Source organism: Schistocerca nitens, chromosome 11 (assembly GCF_023898315.1).
Source record: "Schistocerca nitens isolate TAMUIC-IGC-003100 chromosome 11, iqSchNite1.1, whole genome shotgun sequence".
Taxonomy (NCBI): domain Eukaryota; kingdom Metazoa; phylum Arthropoda; class Insecta; order Orthoptera; family Acrididae; genus Schistocerca; species Schistocerca nitens.
The window spans coordinates 141267862-141290475 of NC_064624.1; the positions used below are offsets into that span (position 1 = coordinate 141267862).

General features: G+C 42.7%; 1 protein-coding gene across 2 annotated transcripts in view; it reads right to left on the reverse strand.

Annotated features, from left to right (window-relative positions):
* Positions 1-9617: 9617 nt before the first annotated feature.
* LOC126212803 (ankyrin-3-like) overlaps positions 9618-22614 on the reverse strand; it is a 53658-nt gene continuing 40661 nt past the window's right edge. For both annotated transcript variants that reach the window (XM_049940210.1, XM_049940211.1), the window contains exon 6: positions 9618-10280. In XM_049940210.1, coding sequence (XP_049796167.1) covers positions 9794-10280 — 487 coding nt within the window. In that variant the 3' untranslated portion in view covers positions 9618-9793. The remainder of the gene's footprint in view (positions 10281-22614) is intronic.

Sequence of the window (22614 nt, forward strand, 5' to 3'; positions counted from 1 at the left end):
CCACATCATACTATTTAGATGTGGAGAATATTTATTATTATTTGGAAGATAAGGAGCCTTCTCTCACTGACAAGCGAAACATGGGATTATTGCAAACTCGGACTACCAATCACGAGTCTAACCTTGCAATTGCTTTTGCGCTATGCTTGCGAATTTTACCTGGAATTCCATCTCCAAGCGTAGTTAAGCCATCTAAATCTCTCCTGGCTGTATAAATGACATCAGGCCTCGAGTGTGGTGAGATCTGCCGCCACAGCCGTGAGGGCAGCGCGACACGTCTTCTGTCTCAGAGCTCTCGATCGACATCACTGCTTCCACTCACGCAGACACACCGCGTCTCACAACAATGCGCTCCCATTATTCGCCCTCATGTTGTTACTACCGATATCTGAGTGCTTACACAATGGAAAGAATAGCGTTGAGTTGGATATATTGTTTCATGTAGTGGAGAGTTCTGACACACTCTTTACAAGTCAGTGGCGGCTGTAGAGGGAGCATGGTTCAGTATTTCGGCAGGGGCCTTCCAGCGACTTGTTGAGTCAATGCGACGTCGAGTTGCTACGCGCCGGCGAGCAAATGGTGGTCTCACACGGTATTAGGAGGTATCTCAAGACTTTTGTCACCTCATTGTGTTAAATGGTGAAAAAGTGTACGTTCTGTCCTAGTGACATATCACCTGTACACTGTACATACAAAATATGGGATGTAGAACGTAAGCCATTAAGAGGTTAAGCCTTAGGTCTGTTCAGTCCGGGCAACTTATGCCTACATATCAGACTGATGAGCTGTCTATGACCGTGGCCCTTGTGATCGGCATACAGCCAATAACTCCATCTGCTACTGCCACAGATGAATCCTGATGGTATCACCAGTTCTTTATTCGAGGAGCTACTCCACTGGCCTCAAGGACTGGGTGGACCCTTTTCCAGACTTCCTGGCCTCACAGAAACACTGAGGTGGTTCCAGGATTCGAACTCTCTTCCCTCTGCACTGAAGGCAATGACGATAACCATTCGGCTATGCTGGCAGCAAGAAAATAGTAACTCATATATATATTATTATTATTATTGGTGTTTTGCCCTTAAAGAGCGCATTTGGACTAAACTACATGGCCAGTTCCTTTTGCTGCCTTCCTTACTGCCCAAACTTCCCTCATTCGCTCGCTGTGTTTCTGTTTCCGGTCCTATGTCCATGCTTCTCGTCGGCTTTGTGTCTTCGGCTTCATCTTGATTGCCTTTTTGGTTGCCCATATTTCTTTCATCTTCTGGCTGTGATCTTGCTTGCGTTCTTCGGTCCATTTTATGCCTGTTCGTTTGTCGCATTGTATCTCATGTAGTTTACTTTTCTTAATGATGTTTCTGAACTTTATTCTGTCATTTATTGTGTCTGCTGTTATGTTGAGCTGGTTCAGGTCTTTTTCTACCTCTGCCACCCATTTGTTGTTTCTAGTGGTTACCCAGTCAAAGATCTGTTTGGTCAGCCTGTGTGATGGCATTCTGTATAGGTGTCCATAGAATTGTAGTCTGCGTTTTCTAATCTTTTCTGTGATTGACTCCGTATGTTTGTACAGTTCCTCTGTAGGTTTCTTGATCCATATTCCATTGTTGTTAGTTGCGCCAAATATTTTCCTAAGTATTTTCCGTTCTACTTTTTCTAATTGTCTGATACGTGTATGCCCTAGGATTAGTGTGGTCTCTGCTGCATATAGTGCCTCGGGGAGCACCACCGTGTCGTAATGGCGTAATTTGGCTTTTTGTGAGATAGACTTCTTGTTGTAATGATTCCACACTACTTTGTATGCCTTGTCCAGTTTAGTCTTTCTTTCTTCGTTTGAGTCTCTGTTATGTCCACTCATTTGTAGTGTTTCACCGAGGTATTTGAAGTTTGCTGTTTTGTAAATCGTGCCATACTTTGTGTTCAGAGATGAGAGTTTCTTTGTGCTCATAAACTGTGTCTTTTCGTAAGAGATCTGTAGTCCAGTTTTGGCAGCGATTTCGTGCAGTTTTTCAATAGCGTCTTTTGTTTCCTTTATACCTTTCGTGACAATCGCCAAATCGTCTGCAAAAGCCAGGCATTTAATCTGTAGGTTTCCTAAGGTTATCCCCTGTTGTGATGTTTCCCATTCTTTTATGACCTTATCTAACACCAGATTGAAAAGGAGAGGTGAGAGGCCATCGCCTTGTCGGACACCTGTGCGAATTTCAAAGGACTCTGATAGTTCCCCACAGAACTTTACTTTGGAGGTCGTGTTGGTTAAAGTTTGCTCTATGATAGCCCGTGTTTTGTTGTCTACTTTGTATTCTGCTAGAATTTTGTAGAGAGTTTTCCGGTCGATAGAGTCGTACGCCTTCTTGAAGTCAACAAAGGTAATGATCAGGTTCTGTTTGTGTTGTAAAATCATTTTCAGGTTCCAAATTTGTTCCGCACAAGACCGCCCTTTACGGAAGCCTGCTTGGTATTCCCCAATCAAGTGGTCGGTTTGGCATTCTAGTCTGTTCAGTAAAGCTTTAGAGAGGATCTTGTATGTGACCGGTAGTAAGGATATTCCTCTGTAGTTGTTCGGGTTAGTCTTGTCACCTTTTTTGTGTAGTGGGTGTATCAGGGCAGTTTTCCAGTCGTCAGGAATTTTGATGGTCTTCCAGATGTCTTCCAAGATCCTGTGGATGTCTTTGGTGAGTTCTGGGTCTTGTAACTTCCAGATTTCCGCGATGATGCCATCTTCTCCTGGTGCTCTACGATTCTTGAGTGACTTTATTATTTCTTTAACTTCTTCTAGAGTTGGAGGTTCACTATCTGGATTGTATGTGCTCGTTTCTGTCATCATTTCTTTCATGGGGGGGTCCGTGTTGAGCAGTTTTTCAAAGTACTTTGCCAGAATGTCACAATTGTTTTTGGCATTGGTTTCTAGGGTTCCATCCGGTCTTCTGAATATATATATATATATATATATATATATATATATATATATATATATATATATATATATACATATATATATATATATATGTTTTAAATGAAAACGCACTGAGGATTGAATATGCAGCAGGATTTTGGAACATGTATTGTATTCGAGCATTATGAATTACCTCGAAGCAAAGAGTCTATTGACACACAGTCAACAATGATTTACAAAACATCGTTCTTGTGAAACACAACTAGCCCTTTATAGGCATGAAGAGTTGAGTGCTATTCACAAGGGATTTGAGATTGATTCCCTATTTCTGGATTTCCGGAAGGATTTTGACAATGTACCACGCAAGCGGCTCGTAGTGAAATTGCGTGCTTATGGAATATCGTCTCAGTAATGTGACTGTATTTGTGATTTCCTGTCATAGAGGTCACAGTTCGCAGTAATTTGATGAAAAGTCATCGAGGAAAATAGATGCTATTTCTGGCGTTCCCCAAGGTAGTGTTATAGACCCTTCGCTGTTCCTTATCTATATAGACAATTTGGGAGATAATCAGAGCAGGCATCTTAGGTTGTTTGCAGATGACGCTGTCGTTTATCGACTAATAAAGTCATCCGAAGATAAACACAAATCGCAAAGCGGTTTAGAAGAAATATCTGAATGCTTCGAAAATTGGCAGTTGACCCTAAATAACGAAAAGTGGGAAGTTATCCACATGAGTGCTAGAAGAAATCCGATAAACTTAGGTTACACGATAAATCAGTGAAATCTAAAGGCCGTAAATTCAGCTAAATATCTAGGAATTACAATTACGAAAAACTTAAATTGGAAGGAACACACAGAAATTATTGTGGGGAAGGCTAACCGAAGACTGCGTTTTATTGGCAGGACACTTAGAAAATGTAACAGATCTACTAAGGAGACGGTCTACACTACACTTGTCCGTCCCCTTTTAGAACACTGCTGCACGGTGTTGGATCCTTACCAGATAGGATTGACGGAGTACATCGAAACAATTGAAAGAAGGACAGCACGTATTATATTATCTCGAGATATGGGAGAGAGTGTCACTGAAATGATACAGGATTTGGGCTGGACATCATTGAAACAAGGGCGTTTTTCTATGCGACGGAATATTCTAACAAAATTTCAGTCACCAACTTTTCCTCCGAATGCGAAAATATTTTGTTGAGACAGACCTGCATAGGGAGAAACGATGATCTCGACAAAATAAGGGAACGGAGAGCTCGTACAGAGAGATACAGGCGCTTGTTCGTTGCACGTTATACGAGGTTGGAATAATAGAGAATTGTGAAGGTGGCTCGATGAACCCTCTGCCAGGCACTTAAATGTGATTTGCAGAGAATCCGTGTAGATGTATATGTTGTTGATACTCCCCAAGTGAAGGTCAATAGCTGTGCAGCTGAAGTATGAATTCCTCATTATCTATAGGTATTGATAGCTTAACTTTTACAAACGTTTGATAGACATATTACGCTTTATCATTCACTGAGATTCAAAGAAGCTGTTTAATTTCCATCAATATGGATATCAGCAACTCAGCTGACGGATCACTAACTTAATCACAATTATTTACTTGAATTATGGAAAAAGTATCAAATTATTCCCTGTACTTCTGTTATTACCGCCTCAGTTGCACCATTCTGCCTAGGGTGGTTCAATTTCATGTCTATCTTTGTGAAATTTGTTTGACTGTCTTGTGTTCATAGGTCACAGTTTCACTTTTGCCTGAATGGGAACTTCTACCGTTTAGACAACTTTATTTGGATGATGAAATGTGTGCATGATGAAATGAAGATGGTATCAGTTTCATTTTTGATGTGTAATATATTCCATTTCCCATCCACGGACCATAGACCTTGCCGTTGGCGCGGAGGTTTGCTTGCCTCAGCGATACAGATAGCTGTACCGTAGTTGCCACCACGATGGAGGGGTATCTGTTGAGAGGCCAGACAAACGTGTGGTTCCTGAAGACGGGCAGCAGCTTTTTCAGTAGTTGCACGGGCAGCAGTCTGGATGATTGACTGACCTGGCCTTTTAACATTAACCACAACGGCCTTGTTGCTCTGGCACTACGAACAGCTGGAAGCAAGGGGAAACTACAGCCGTAATTTTTCCGAGGGCACCGCTTTACTGTATGGTTAAATGATTATGGCGCCCTCTTGGGTAAAATATTCTGTAGGTAAAAAAGTCCTCAGTTCGGATCTCTAGGTAGGAACTACTTAGGAGGACATAATTATGGCCTGATGTAGTGGGAATTAGCGACGTTCTTTGGCAGGAGAAGCAAAACTTCTGGTAAGGTGAATACAGGGTTATAGAGGTAATGCAGGAGTAGGATTAATGATGATTTAAAAAATAGGAGTGCGGGTAAGCAACTACGAAAAGCATATTGAATTCATTATTGTAGCCAAGATATACACAAAGCCCTCGCAGTGGTTGAGAAGGGAGTGAGACAGGGTTGTAGCCTATCCCAAATGTTATTCAATCTGCATATTGAACAAGCGGTACATTTTCTGCAGTTCATCACACTGCTGACTAGGGCAGCTGCACCCGCCCTGCCAGAGTTGCGGCACCTGCAGGCGCTCTGCCGATGTGACGCCTGGTGCAGGGAGATGCACAGACGACGGATGGAAGGCAAAAATTGAAAAAGGGAAAATATGCTGCAGCACCCTGCAATGTCACCGTGAAGGTCTATTTTACCCCACACATCGTAATGTGTTGTGGAACTACAGTTTTACAGCTCTGTTGGGACACGTGTTACTAACGGTTTTCTACAATTCGTTGTAAATAAACGTAAACCTATTATATTGTTTCATATCATGCGCAAACGATATGGTGCAAATATTGGTACTAACGCCATGCTATGAACACACTAGCTTTCAAACCATCTCTACTGCTGACACATGAGTAAATTTAGTCTGGGATCAGAACTAAGTGGTGTGAATATTGCTATTAATGTCATATTATAACAGAGGTCACCAATTAATGCATCGTCTGCACACACAGAAGCAGTCTTAGATTTGAAGTGAAAATGCATTCTAACCATAGAGTGCATATGCCAGTAATATGGATGTGCCACACACGTGTTCTGTTTTCTTGGTACCAGTGTGTATCAGTAGCTCACGCGCACTCTTTGGTTCCAGCGAAGCTAAGAGTTCCTAGCTCCGCTGGTCAGCTGTAGGTGCCCGAGCACAGGGTATTTTGGGCACATGAAGGACAATTTTACATGACCGACGGAGAATTTCGTGGTCAGAGTCATGGACACTGAGGGGGACCTATTATTGCTGTATTTGCTGTTGTTGGACTTTGCAGAGTCTTGGATTGTAGATGACCAATGGAGCTGTGTGATTAATACATCAGGCCTTAGGCGGAATGAAAATGGTTTGGACTGCCCGATACTGCGATTCTTCTAATTAACTGTGACACTTGATATGTCTCACCAAGTACTGGTTTCACATCGCAGTAATCCATCGCATTCTGGTTCCACCTCTATCTTTGTTCAGTTAATGTTCTCCTCTATGATTTTGCTGGCGCCTTTACCTGGTCAATTTGTACAAAGTTTAGCAGTTATATATTGCATGCAGTGGTGGAACTTCAGATACATTTCTGTGTGGTCAATTCATGGGCTGTGAGAGTAACTGATCTTCGGTGTTAACTGCAGATTTCGTTAGTTGTGATTGATTTGTGTTAGTATTCCGCGCTTCTCTTACAGACCTATGCTCTGGTTTACAATATGTTTTAGAGTGAGCCAACTGATGGACTGTTCTGAGAAAACTACTGATTTGGCTGCTTGTTATTTATTTTTGTTGTTGTGTACTAATTCCTACTATTCTTGCCAGTGACTTAAGATCTAGTATAAATGTCCATTATTAAATAAAAATACGAATAGTACAGGCCTAAGCCAGGTTTTATGACCAAGGTTATTACTTGTCTTAAAGAGGAGTCTGGCTAACTTCAGAATTGTACTAATCCACGTAACACTGTTTATCCACCGTCACTCATTCTTTGTTGGTATCGTAATTGAGGTATTTGGATATGTTACGTTTCCTTTAATAGTAACCGTAGGCCAGTGTGTATTAATTGCATAGTGAGCTTATTTACTCTTCCTCGTCAGCCTCCTACAGGTATCCAGCGTAGTGTTAACTTTACTCTGTTTGTAACCTGTGGAACGCTGTTGGCTGTTGGGCACTACTCTGCCCAACAAGACTTCTGCTAAGTCGTTCCAGTTAGAGCAATTGGTTACTTAAGTTTATTCTCGTCTTCTTTTTATATACTAGTTTCACACAATAGGTAGAAGTTTATGTCAAATTATATGTATGGTCACATTTGACCGACATATATGAAGTTCCTTTTCATACATTCATTTATTTACAGAGAGAAGTTAAGCAAGAGCGCCTTATCTGATGCCTCTTGACCAGCTAAAACGCACACATCAAGAAAAGCTTTGCATCAACTCGGTTTCGGAGAGTTTCGGAATATGTACAGAATGTGGAATAGAGCTCAACATAAACATCATTTCCTCCCTTTTTATTGCCCATAAAAACCACACACTGCATGTTGAACCACCATAGAGCGAAACGTTCAGAGATGGTGATCCAGATTGCTGTACACACCGGTACCTCTCACCCCCAGTAGCACGTCCTCTTGCATTGATGCGTGCCTGTATTCGTCGTGGCACACTACCCACAAGTTCATCAAGGCACTGTTGCTCCAGATTGTCCCACTCCTCAATGGCGATTCGGCGTAGATGCCTCAGAGTGGTTGAAGGGTCACGTCGTCCATAAACCGCACTACCTATCCCAGGCATGAGCGATTGGGTTCATGTCTGGAGAACATGCTGGCCACTCTAGTCAAGCGATGTCGTTATGCTGAAGGAAATCGTTACAAGAGGTGCACGATGGGAGCGCAAATTATGGTCCATGAAGACGAATGCCTCGCTAATATGCTGCCAATATAGTTGCACTATCGATTGGAGGATGGAATTCACGTATCGTGCAGCCATTATGGCCCCTTCCAAGACCACCAGTGGCGTACGTCGGCCCCACGTAATGCCACCCCAAAAGAGGAGGGAACTTCCATCTTGCTGCTCTCGCTGGGCAGTGTATCTAATGCATTCATCCTGACTGGGTCACCTCCAAACACATCTCTGACAGTTGTCTGACTGAAGGCATATACGACTGTTATCAGTGAAGAGAACGTGATGCCAGTCCTGAGGGATGCATTCACATATTGTTGGGCCAAACTGTACCGCACTGCATGGTGTCGTGGTTGCAAAGATGGACCTCACCATCGACATCTGGAGTGGAGTTGTGCATCATGCAGCCTATTCCACACAGTTTGAGTTGTAACACGACGTCCTGTGGCTGCACGAAAAGCATTATGCAACATGGTGGCGTTGCTGTCAGGGTTACTCCGAGCCATAATCCGTGGGAAGCGATCATCCACTGCAATACTAGCCCTTGGGCAGCCTGAGCGAGGGATGTCATCGACAGTTCCTCTCTCTCTTTATATCCTCCATGTCTGAACAACATCACTTTCATTCACTCTGAGACGCATGGACACTTCCCTTCTTGAGAGCCATTCGTGACACAAAGAAAAAATGCGAACGCAATCAGACCGCAGTACTGACCGTCTAGGCAGGGTTGAACTACAGACAACACTAGCCATGTACCTCCTTCTTGGTGGAATGACTGGAACTGATCAGCTGTCGGACTCCGTCCGTCTAATAGGCGCTGCTCATACATGGTTGTTTACATCTTTGGGCGGGTATAGACAACTCTGAACAGTAAAATAGACTGTGTCTGTGATACAGTAGCCGAAATTAACATCTATCTTCACGAGTTCTGGAAACTGGGGTGATGCAAAACTGTTTTTCATGTATGTAATTGGCTTAGAATAACATGTAAACATAATCTTAAATTACTCTAGATGGGATACAGCTCTGAGCATTGTTTGATATATTGTTACATTGTCTCTTAAGGTCAGATTAATAATATTTTACCTTTTATTTCTTACGGTTTGCACTTTGTGCAGCATACTACATGGAAGAACCAATCAGTAATTGTTTTACCAAAGATGATTTATTTTCATGATGTGGACTCCTTCAATGAAAATTTCTGTGGGTGTATGCCTTATCATGAATTTTGGAAATTGTTGCATTGTGAACACATTTTCATCTCCACAAGACATGGATATAATTAGTGAGTGTGTTTTTCTCTTGTAAATGCTTGTCTTGGCAAATAAGAAAATTCTTGATGTTTTTAAGAAGTGCTGTAATATCTTTATGGTATTGTAAGAGCAATGGTTTGTTTTGAGTAATCATTGTTATTTTTTCCACAGCAACTGTGATACTGTATTACAGTATTCTGAGGCACAAACTAAGCCTCTGGGGTTTCCTTGGGGATGACTGATGTTCCTGCTCAATACAACATGCTCTTTTTCTGTTCAGACGACTGTCTTTGGACTTTCATCATAACTGTTTACTTAAAGTCATACTTGGCCGACCTGCACTGGCAGTGTTTACAAACTGCACAGTTGGCTCAATAAATGAATTGTTCTTGATTAAATTAAAGATTTATTGTTACTGTGGTCCAACAACTTACCGCAACAGTACAGCGCCTTACTGCCACACTGGAGGTGGTGTTATTTGTAATAGCATATTCTTACCAATTACTTTACAATAATGAATTTAGTTAAAAACATGTTTATTATTAATGATATACGTTTCGATTATTGTTGAGTTTTCATGGAAGGAAACTCGCTTCTTGCTACACACATTAGTTTATATGAATGTCACATTGTCGCTACTGTTGTGATTTTGGTAGACTAGCGTTGTTTTTACTTCAGAGGTGTGTATTGTACTGCTAGCCTCGTCTTATCCTGTCTATCCAGTGTTGGTGGTTGAACTGCCTGGCGCGGTCCACTGGGGTTTTCCCCTTGTGATTCCTGGCCCCGCTGTCAGCCCCTGCATCGAGTAGTGCAATCGCCTCCTCTGTGCGGCCATGCTCTGCCGCGAAGTGCAGCGGCGTGTCCCCGTCCACATTCCTGGCATTGGGGTCTGCAGAGGCCTCCTCCAGCAGCCGCACCACGGCCGGCCGGCCGCCCCATGCAGCCCAGTGCAGCGGCGTGTTCTGGACCCAGTTCCCGGCGTCCACCTCCGCGCCAGCCCCCACCAGACAGCTCGCCGCTTCCACGTGACCCTGCCAGGCTGCCCAGTGCAGCGCAGTATTCTTGTTCCCATCCGTCGCGCCCACATCAGCCCCAGCTGCCAGCAGCATCTGCAGCTCTTGCACTGCCCCATCGCTAGCTGCCTTCATCAGCCTCCTTCCTTTCTCCGCTGCCGAGAGGGTCCTACACAAAACACAGAAATTCTCGTACTTTTGTTCAAACACACACTTCTGATGAAGAAACGTATCAGAGTGGTACAACTGTAACCAATTCTGTAACTCAACCCTCTGACAACTGATAAATCTCCCTTCTGTGATACAGAACACTGAGAAAGTTGTTTTATATTAACATACAGATGCACAGTTACGTCATCCTCTCAAATTCTTCATGCACTCTCCACAAAAAATTCCTACACTCCAACTCTCAAGATACAAAGTTATCACATTTTGTCACTTTAATTCGTGATCGTTAGTTTTTTGACCTTAGAATTCAGTCGTTATAGAAGTTGTTGCCTTCCACTTCGTTCAGCCATTACTACGTCTCTGTGTGCAGCAGTCCTCTCTGACACTTGCAAATGTGACAAATAATGCTAATGACGTCTCCTGCTATTTAAAGAGAAGTTTCTGTTATTACAGGAACAAAAGTAAACCCAATTATCAACAAGTTTCTTGACACAAACTCGTCAAACAGAGAAAGCTACTGTTAACCAGGAAACCATTTAGTAGTTAGGTTTCGGATACAGCAATAATACCAAACTGGACTCCTCTACCACTACACACAATCACACTCATTGACAGATGCAAATACACACAGGAACTAACAGAAACAAACAAACACACACACACACACACACACACACACAGAAACATACACATAGAGAGAGAAAGAGAGAGAGAGACAAAGAGAGAGAGAGAGAGAGAAACTTTCGTCTTATATTCCTCTGGCTGTGATGCGCCTTAAGGCGACAGCGAGATCATGAGAGTAAATTAAAGTTTAATGAACTTGTCTCGATATGACAACCGTTGGAAAGTAAACCTTGTTTCCTGGAAAGTGCTGAAGTATGTAATTTACATGCGACAATCTCGCTAGGACGGGTCTAAACGAAAATACCTACATGCTGATACTACGCACTGTGCGGCATGTGCTCAGGGGAAGAATTTAGTAACATTTTTTGAAACTAAAGTCAATTAAGAAGTAATTATTTCCATTATTCTGGTAAATGATGTATTAAAATAATGAATCCAATATCCGCTGATCGATAAAATACATAATTCCTTTTTCTAGAAATATTTTGGGCAGACAGATTTGCAAATGTTGCTGATTCTATTGAAAATCATACAGTTGACATACTCAAAACTCATTTTATAGTTCTGATAACTGCATCAGATAATAATGGATGTTTTCTATATAGAGAGAAACAGACGTGAATCCTGAATGACTGTACAGGAACGAACAGCTCTGAAGCCCTTTTGACTCCCACAGTGCTTAACTTGGTGTGGTCCTGGTGAAGGCAGTGTATTTATGTTTGCCTCGCACACATGTTTGAGTGTGTGTGTGTGTGTGTGTGTGTGTGTGTGTGTGTGTGTATGTGTGTGTGTAGTCTGGTGAAGGTGTACCCACGGTGTGACACTGAATGTTTGAAGTAGTGCTACTTTGTTTTTAAATGCACAGATCACTGACAGACGTCAAAGTCACATCTCCAGATTCAAAAAACTCCTACAGATGAGAGCCAGACTCTGAGCTGTTTGGGCAATTTAATACGGAGCTGTGGAAGCTGCTTCACAAACAGGCGTTAATCTATCATTACTGGTACTTTAATGGTAATCATTTATAACCTGACTAGAATCAGTGACGATTTAAGACACTTAATCTACTACGGTTTCTCATTACTACAGAACATTTTATGGAACCCCCACTTTAATTACAGCTCGTTGCCTCATGAGTACACCCAGTGCATGATCCCCTCTCCTCCAATCCAACAGATTTTCTGGGTGGACAAGATGCTGCAATTCTATATTCTGTTAGATCAGTCTTGTCTTTGCCTTTCATATGTGTGGTTATTGGGGCTGGTAGTGGTACCACGCAGCATGGGCGTGCCTCAGCTATGAACCGATGATAGCCACCTATACTCGAGTGATCTCTGATGGGGTGTGGTGTAGCAGGCAATTTGTTGAGTGGTGTTTCTAGCACTGATGTACAATGGATATGGTGGAGACCTGCCAACCATGCCCAAAATTGCATGCATGAAAATGACAACTACACGTCATAAGCTTTCCTAGCATTTTCTCTCACATTTTTGACAAATATTACATACATATAAACTTTGTTAGTAATAATGAGTCACTCCCAATTCTTTCAGTATTTAGCAGCGGTCCTTCCACTGCCCAAAAAATTTCCTAACAGAACACAGCCAGTGGTGTGTCACTTTCTATGTAATGACAGCATCTTCAAGACTGCCTTTAGTGTCACAATGCTACAGTACATGCAGATGTAGGATCTCAAACCATGGGACTGACTGTGCTCCCATAAATTAAAAGTTTGCTCTCTGCATACGGATTACTGTACATAGAATACTAACAGGAAATGGGTTAACTTATGATCCACTCTGAAATGTATGAATGACTTTATAAAAAATTTGTTATACTTAACGGACTTTTAGCTGAATGATTCTCAAAACAGTGTTTTTCATTTATAATTTTGGCACACAGTTTTTCCTCTCTAGTGATGAAAAATAATGTTTCGCCTCATGAAAGTAGCAGGAACACAAACCTACTATAAAAGTATAATTCAGTTATAGTAAGTAGTTTTGAGAGGCACCTGGCTGGGGCGGCCGAGCGGTTCTAGGCGCTACAGTCTGGAACCGCGCGACCGCTACTGTCGCAGGTTCGAATCCTGCCATGGGCATGGATATGTGTGATGTCCTTAGGTTAGATTGGTTTAAGTAGTTCTAAGTTATAGGGGACTGATGACCTTAGAAGTTAAGTCCCATAGTGCTCCAAGCCACTTGAACCATTTGAGAGACAGTATGTGCCATAAGCAATAATTGAAGTGAAATTAATCTAATGCACTAAGAAAGAAGAAGCCAATCACACTGAAAACAATGAACATGCACTGAAGTGAAATGATATCCTGGAAAACCACTCAGAAAAGTTGAACTTGCAAAGTAATGTAATGAACATTAGTGACAGTTTAAATTTTGTTTCACATCACGACCTTAAGTTAGATTTCCTGCTTAGCATGAACAGACACTTTAACAGATTTTTTAATCTTTCACTTTGAGAGACAGTTAATAGGATTTCTTTTCTTTAAAACAGTGATTTAGTGCATTAGTGATCAGTATATTTCGGTTTAGGAATGCACTTGAATTCCGTGTGTTTGTAAGTTGCTCTGTTGGTGAACATGTTTTTTCCACCATGCAGCTCCATTCATCGTTTGTCTACTATTCAGAATTGCAGGCAAAGTAAACTTGGAGGGATAGGAAACTGTATAATTTATCTGTGACGGGAACATTATCACAAATTACCTCCTACCTGCTGGCTCTGAGTTTTGTGGTCAGCAAGGGATAATTTAGATTATTCCCTTAAAAAAAAAAAAAAAAAAAAAAAAAAAAAAAACCTGTGTCCAACTAATACTCAGAAACAGAATCTAGCTTGTGATTTATTAGGTCTACATTGATCGAAGTGTATCTGCTAGATGCTTCATATGGAATGAGAATGCATTTGGACATAGCAATAATTTCTTGTCTTTCGTGACGTTCAGTTCCATGGCTTGAAATCCAACATTTGCATGTCCTGTAGCATTGTGACACTAAAGATGGTCTTGAAGGTGCTGTCATTACACATGAAAGGATACACCACTGCCTTTGTTCTGTTTGGAAATATTGTGGACAGTAGAAATACTACTGCTAAATACTTTTACCAATGGTATAAGTCTTCATGAAAGTTACCACTTATATCTTATAAGTAATTTTTGTGTCACAGACGTCTACCCTTTCAAGCACTGACATACGGTTATGTTCCTAACTAACTCAAAGCATATTGTAAATTGTGGGAAAATACATAAGATCCGCAAGCATCCTCTCGTCTGTTACATTTATGAAGATGATATTTTGGCTAGTTTTATGAGCTGGAACTGTTTCGTAGTCAGTTACTGGTCTTGCTGTTCAACGTGTGCAGTTTTCTGCAAATTTTAGTTCCTGTTGAACTGCAAACTGATTTATGAGCATTTTCCTTACATATCTTCTTCATCTTGGAAACCTGAAGTCCTTGTCATATTACGAGATGTGATTTAAAATCAGTAGCATGTGATGTTGCTGGCAGCAGACATCCCATACTAATCTGGGTATAGTGGTGTCACAAGATGCTGACTAACGATGACTGTGGATGCCTCGTTAATTATAACACTGTATATCATGTTACTCACTCATCTGTTAAATCGCATTTTGCCCACAGTCATATTAAAAATTGTTTTTCACTCAGTCATATGCATTGTCAAACCCAACTATCATTTTCGCTGGATGTGATTTACAAGCTGAGGTCTGATATAAAATATATATGTACATTCTGGCAATAGATCTGACATGTTCCTAGCTATAGTACTACGAAAACTGCATTGAGCTCGATTCTTTATGAGAAGCAGTTTTAGTTGGTTGGTTGGTGTGGGGAGTAAAGGGGTCAAACTACGCTGTCATCTGTCCCTTTCCCAACATTCAAACAGCTCTCGGGTTAAAAACATTACCAAAACGATTTCGGGAAAGTAAAAGGAGAAAGACTGACTCGAAACTACACTGAAGAAGAAAACAAAAAAGGCTAACAAAAGGGGAAAACGTAAACTAAAAGAAAAAACAGTGGATGGTATCAGAATAACATAGCAGATGGCCAGGACTGGGTGATCACGACAGAAATAAAGGATGAGCGAGCCACTCTGCAACACACTAAAACCTCCAGCCTTAAAGACAAGGCTAGACGAACTTGGACAGGGAAAATACGAACACCAAGGCTAAAAAACAGCAAAGAAAGAGTGGGGAAGAGTTAAAATAAAGGTAGATTGTGTGATAAAAATTCCCCTCACAAATAAAACGTAAAACGATGTCAACCGTTAAGACATTGTCTCCCAACACCGTTAACAGTGTGATGGGAAGGTTAAAAGTCCACTGCAGAGCAACTAAACTAGGGCAGTCCAGTGAGGTGAGGACGACAGTCAAGTGGGACCTACAGCAACACTGAGGTACGTCCTAGCGACGGAGGAGGTGTCTATGAGTCAGCCAGGTGCGGCCGATGTGGGGTTAGCAAAGGACAACAGACTCCCTGCGAGTAGCTTGCATGGATGATTATCACAGATTCGTATTCTCCTTGACAACACATAGTTTATTTGGTGTACTGACCGTGTGTCATTCAGCATCCCAGATCCTGAAAACTTAACAGCATAAGACCAACTGGAGATCAGTCTCCAGTGGGAAGATCTCCAGAGTTGGTTTACTGGTAGCATGTTTGGTCAACCTGACAGCAAGTTCACTGCCCAGGATCCCAGCATGTCCTGGGGTCCTAATGTAGGTCACTGAACGTCCGCTGTCGCCGAGGGCACAAAGAGACTGCTGGATAGTTAACAGCAAAGGGTGGTGAGGGAAGCACTGATTGAGAGCTTGTATGCTACTTAAAAAGTCACTACAGATGACGAAGGACTCACCTGTGCAGGAATGGATATGCTGAAGAGTGCAAGAGATAGCTACCAACTGTGCAGTGAAAACACTGAAGCAATCCAGCTAGGAGCTCTGTTCAGCATGTCCAACGTGAGCATAAACGAAGCCAACAAGAGCCATTGAGCCATCTGTGTAGACTGTTTCTGATTCCTGGAACTCACCAAGAATAGAGAAAAACTGCCATGGAGGCCATAGGTGGAACTGAGCCTTTTGGGCTTTGCGATAGGTCCAGACGAACCAGTGGCTGTAGTACGGACCACGAAGTGAACACATAGAAAAGTGATAGAAGGAAAGTGTCGAGATCAGTAAGAAGCAAACACAAACTGCAACTGGCATCCCCAATCTGCGCTGCTGTTGTCAGGGATGGGTAGCCATATTAGGGAAAGGAGATCATAATTTGAATGGTAAGGCGAATAACGAATATGGGCAGTATAGTTCGCAAGCAACTGCTGTCACCTAATTCGCAATGGAGGAACACCAGCCTTTATTAGGACGCTGGTTTAGGAAGCTCCTGTCGCACAGTGGTGTATAGAGTCCAGCAGTTGGAATGCTGAGGGCAAAGCAGAACCACACACCAGGCATCCATAGGAAAGAAGGGACTGCAAAGTGCTTTGCACAGCTGCAGCAGTGTAGGGCGATCAGCACCCAATTCGTTGTGGTGCAGGCATTGAATAACATTAACATGCTGCCACCACATTTTCTTAAGCTGACGAAGATGGGGAAGCCAAGTTAAAAAAGTATCAAAGACCAGTCCCAAAAAGCAGAACGTCTCCACTACATTAAGTAGTTTGTCATCAAAAACAGAAGGGCATGACACAAGTCTTGGCAGCTGAAAACTGAAACCTGTGAGTGAGGACCCACTGCTACACCTTTTGTATGACTTCCAGCAGTCGACGTTCAGCCACCAACAGAAGAGGAGCAAAGGGAAATACAAAAATCATCAGCATATAGGTGGGGAGATATTGAGGACCATTAACGATGATTAAAAAGATTGGAACGCTCAGGAGAGAGCCATTTGGGACCCCATTCTCTTGGATGTGAGGCGAACAGTGTGAGGCACCAGCTCGAGCTCTGAAATGCGTAGCGATAAAAAGTTCCGTATAAAAATCGGGAGCGGGCCCCAAAGACACCACTCATGCAGAGTAGAGAGGATGTGGTGTCGCCAAGTGATATTGTAAGCTTTCGTCAGACCAAAAAAGGCGGAAATCAGGTGCTGACGCCAGGAGAAGGCCATTCAGATGGCAGTCTCCGGGTAGAGTAAGTTGTCAGTGGTGGAGCGAACTCGCCAAAAACCGCCCTGGGAGGGAGCCAGAAGACGCTGAGACTTGAGGAGCCAACACAACGGCCAGCTCACCATACATTCAAGCAGCTTGCACAGAACGTTGGTGAGGCTGATAGGACGATAACAGTCCAAATCTAGCAGGTTCTTACCAGGCTTTAGCACTGGGATGATCATACTTAACTGGCACTGCGATGGGGAGTCGCCATCGCTCAAGATTCAGTTGATGATGGCAAGGAAGTGGCGCTGATAATCCACTCACAGACATTTAAGCTTTCAGGAATGGATATAGTCTGCCCCAAGGGGTTGAGTCAGGAGAATCGGCAAGGGCCCTGAGCAATTCCCACTCACTGAAGGGAGCACTATATGTCTCGGATTGGTGTGGAGCGAGAGATAGGAATTGTCGTTTCACCACGATTTAATTGTCAGATGCAGAGATGCGAAGATAATGATCCACAAGACATTCTGCAATTACATGTGGATCGGCATATACAGCTCCATCTGTCGAAATTCCATGTATACCTGAAGGAGTCTCATATCCGTAAAGGCATCTGAGCTTGGTCCAGACCTGGGAAGGAGAGGTTTTTGTGCCAGTGGTGGAGATGTATCGTTCCCAATAGTCCCATCATTCAATGAGCCGACAGACCTGGACACAATGCAGTTTGAGGGCAATGAGGTGCTCTAGAATGGCGCTTATGATGTTGAAGGGCCCACCTACAGTCTCTAATGGCCACAGCGATTTTGAGTGACCACCAAGGCACTGACTACCACTGGGACAACCTGAGGAACTAGGGATTCAAGATTCAGCTTGGGCAACAATGGTAGTAATGGTAGTCCCATGCAAAGGAGATTCAACAGTTGTAGTGCCCTTGAAAGCATCCCATTCAGCCTTGGTAAGAGTCCATATGGGCAAGTGTCCAGGCGATGCTGGGGTAGGGACAGAAAGAGTGGAAAGTGGTCACTACCACACAAGTTGCCATGAGATCTCCAGTGGATATAAAGGAGCGGACCAGGACTGCAATCCAAGGGATCAATGGCTCAGTATCTGTCAGATGCCACACTAAAGTGAATGGGGGCACCTGTAATGAGGAGGCAAAAGCCGAGGTGAGTTGGTAGATCCTCGACAGCCTTACCACAGCAGCAATCTTGGTTCCACCCCAAACAAGGTTGTTGTTGTTGTGGTCTTCAGTCCTGAGACTGGTTTGATGCAGCTCTCCATGCTACTCTATCCTGTGCAAGCTTCTTCATCTCCCAGTACCTACTGCAACCTACATCCTTCTGAATCTGCTTAGTGTATTCATCTCTTGGTCTCCCTGTACGATTTTTACCCTCCACGCTGCCTTCCAATGCTAAATTTGTGATCCCTTGATGCCTCAAAACATGTCCTACCAACCGATCCCTTCTTCTAGTTGTGCCACAAACTTCTCTTCTCCCCAATCCTATTCAATACCTCCTCATTAGTTATGTGATCTACCCACCTTCTCTTCAGCATTCTTCTGTAGCACCACATTTCGAAAGCTTCTATTCTCTTCTTGTCCAAAATAGTTATCGTCCATGTTTCACTTCCATACATGGCTACACTCCATACAAATACTTTCAGAAACGACTTCCTGACAGATCTATACACGATGTTAACAAATTTCTCTTCTTCAGAAACGATTTCCTTGCCATTGCCAGTCTACATTTTATATCCTCTCTACTTCGACCATCATCAGTTATTTTACTCCCTAAATAGCAAAACTCGTTTACTACTTTAAGTGTCTCATTTCCTAATCTAATTCCCTCAGCCTCACCCGATTTAATTTGACTACATTCCATTATCCTCGTTTTGCTTTTGTTGATGTTCATCTTATATCCTCCTTTCAAGACACTGTCAATTCCGTTCAACTGCATTTCCAAGTCCTCTGCTGTCTCTGACAGAATTACAATGTCATCGGCGAACCTCAAAGTTTTTACTTCTTCTCCATGAATTTTAATACCTACTCCGAATTTTTCTTTTGTTTCCTTTACTGCTTGCTCAATATACAGATTGAATAACATCGGGGAGAGGCTACAACCCTGTCTCACTCATTTCCCAACCATCTGGTTTCTGTATATATTGTAAATAGCCTTTCGCTCCTTGTATTTTACCCCTGTCACCTTCAGAATTTGAAAGAGTATTCCAGTTAACTTTGTCAAAAGCTTTCTCTAAGTCTACAAATGCTAGAAACGTAGGTTTGCCTTTTCTTAATCTTTCTCCTAAGATAAGTCTTAAGGTTAGTATTCCCTCACGTGTTCCAACATTTCTACGGAATCCAAACTGATCTTCCCCGAGGTCGGCTTCTACCAGTTTTTCCATTCGTCTGTAAAGAATTCGCGTTAGTATTTTGCAGCTGTGACTTATTAAACTGATAGTTCGGTAATTTTCACATCTGTCAACACCTGCTTTCTTTGGGATTGGAATTATTATAATCTTCTTGAAATCTGAGGGTATTTCACCTGTCTCATACATCTTGCTCACCAGATGGTAGAGTTTTGTCATGACTGGCTCTCCCAAGGCCATCAGTAGTTCTAATGGAATGTTATCTACTTCCGGGGCCTTGTTTCGACTCAGGTCCTTCAGTGCTCTGTCAAACTCTTCACGCAGTATCTTATCTCCCATTTCGTCTTCATCTACATCCTCTTCCATTTCCATAATATTGTCCTCAAGTACATCGTCCTTGTATAAACCCTCTATATACTCCTTCCACCTTTCTGCCTTCCCTTCTTTGCTTAGAACTGGGTTGCCGTCTGAGCTCTTGATATTCATACAAGTGGCTCTCTTCTCTCCAACGGTCTCTTTAATTTTCCTGTAGGCAGTATCTATCTTACCCCTAGTGAGACAGGCCTCTACATCCTTACATTTGTCCTCTAGCCATCCCTGCTTAGCCATTTTGCACTTCCTGTCGATCTCATTTTTGATACGTTTGTATTTATTTTTGCCTGCTTCATTTACTGCATTTTTATATTTTCTCCTTTCATCAATTAAATTCAATATCTCTTCTGTTACCCAAGGATTTCTATTAGCCCACGTCTTTTTACCTACTTGATCGTCTGCTGCCTTCACTACTTCATCCCTCAGAGCTACCCATTCTTCTTCTACTGTATTTCTTTCCCCCATTCCTGTCAATTGTTCCCTTATGCTCTCCCTGAAACTCTGTACAACCTCTGGTTCTTTCAGTTTATCCAGGTCCCATCTCCTTAAATTCCCACCTTTTTGCAGTTTCTTCAGTTTCAATCTGCAGTTCATAACCAATAGATTGTGGTCAGAATCCACATGTGCCCCTGGAAATGTCTTACAATTTAAAACCTGGTTCCTAAATCTCTGTCTTACCATTATATAATCTATCTGATACCTTTTAGTATCTCCAGGATTCTTCCAGGTATACAACCTTCTTTTATGATTCTTGAACCAAGTGTTAGCTATGATTAAGTTGTGCTCTGTGCAAAATTCTACAAGGCGGCTTCCTCTTTCATTTCTTCCCCCCAATCCATATTCACCTACTATGTTTCCTTCTCTCCCTTTTCCTACTGACGAGTTCCAGTCACCCATGACTATTAAATTTTCGTCTCCCTTCACTACCTGAATAATTTCTTTTATCTCGTCATACATTTCATCAATTTCTTCACCATCTGCAGAGCTAGTTGGCAGATAAACTTGTACTACTGTAGTAGGCATGGGCTTTGTGTCTATCTTGGCCACAATAATGCGTTCACTATGCTGTTTGTAGTAGCTAACCCGCACTCCTATTTTTTATTCATTATTAAACCTACTCCTGCATTACCCCTATTTGATTTTGTATTTATAACCCTGTAATCACCTGACCAAAAGTCTTGTTCCTCCTACCACCGAACTTCACTAATTCCCACTATATATAACTTTAACCTATCCATTTCCCTTTTTAAATTTTCTAATCTACCTGCCCGATTAAGGGATCTGACTTTCCACACTCCGATCCGTAGAACGCCAGTTTTCTTCCTCCTGATAACGACGTCCTCTTGAGTAGTCCCTGCCCGGAGATCCGAATTGGGGACTATTTTACCTCCGGAATATTTTACCCAAGAGGACGCCATCATCAAACAAAGTTAGGGGCATTAAAATCACCCAGAAGTAGGAAAAGTGGGGGTGGAGGCGAGAGATGAGAAATTAGTGCAGCTAATACATGGTGCAACACTTCACCGTCTGGAGGGACTTATATCTTGCTGATGGTAATTTCCTGCATTGTCCTCACAGTTTCCAAAAGTGTTTCAAGGGGGAATAGGTTCGCTACAGACATAGACATAGATGCAGACTCCACCTCGCAGTCTGTCACAGTCAGTACAATTTTTGTAGTACCCCTGTCAGGCACAAAGAGCTGGGGTCCACATCACAGGAAACAACGTTTCTTGAAAAGCAATGCAAAACGCAAGTCTAGTGCTTAAAAGTTGTCATAATTCAGCGAGGTGGGAGAAAAAACCGCCACAGTTCCACTGGAGCAATAGGTTGTCAGTCATTTGGGAACACATGAAGGGATCAAGGAGACAGTTTATGCCTCAGTGTGACCATGAGTGCTGGTATCCAGGACTTGCGTCTGAAGCGTCAGCACGATATAGGACCTTGAGCGATTCTACAATCTGCACCTCGTCCTCAGACCTGGAACTGCTAGGGACTGGTGGTGTTAGGACCACTGGTGACCTATGGTAAAGTTAGCTTTGAAAAGCGCGCCACAGCACGTAGCGTCAAGCAGTTCCCCTCCGTTTTCTGGCGGTGGCGCCGTTGTCGCAATTGAAGGCTTCGGTGTCTCCCTCTAGAGGGAAAGGGGAAAAGTGGGCTGTTCGCGTGGGTTTAAGATGTGGCTGTATGGGCTCTTGTGGAGAGTTGGCAGTTGTGGCATGAAGAAGCACTGTGAGACTTAACATCTGAGATCAATCCCCTAGAACGTAGAACTACTTAAACCTAACTAAGGACATCACACACATCCATGCCCGAGGCAGGATTCGAGCCTGCGATCATAGCAGTCGCGCGGTTCCGGACTGAAGTGCCAAGTACCGTTCGGCCACCGCGGCCGGCCACCTGCGGGTTTATTCGACTGTTAGCCTCTGCTATGTGTGAAAGTCTAAGGCACCAATGGTTGTACTGTTTAAAATGCAGGGCACTAAGACCTGATTCATTTTCTCGCCTGCCATAACTGGTATTACTAGACTGACATGTAAAAGGTACTCTAAGAAAGAAGAAAAAATTCCTTTTTCCTCGTGGTAAGAACTAGTTAATTGCATAAGGAATTCCTGCTCATCTGGAAGCTCTGACTTACGTAAATTTGTGTTTTTATATAGATATATGGCTATAATCAATCAAGGTTGTTAATGAAACTTCCTGGCAGATTAAAACTGTGTGCCGGACCGAGACTCGAACTCGGGACCTTTGCCTTTCGCGGGCAAGTGCTCTACCAACTGAACTACCCGAGCATGACTCACGCCCCGTCCTCAAAGCTTTGCTTCTACCAGTACCTCGTCTCCTACCTTCCAAACTTTACAGAAGCTCT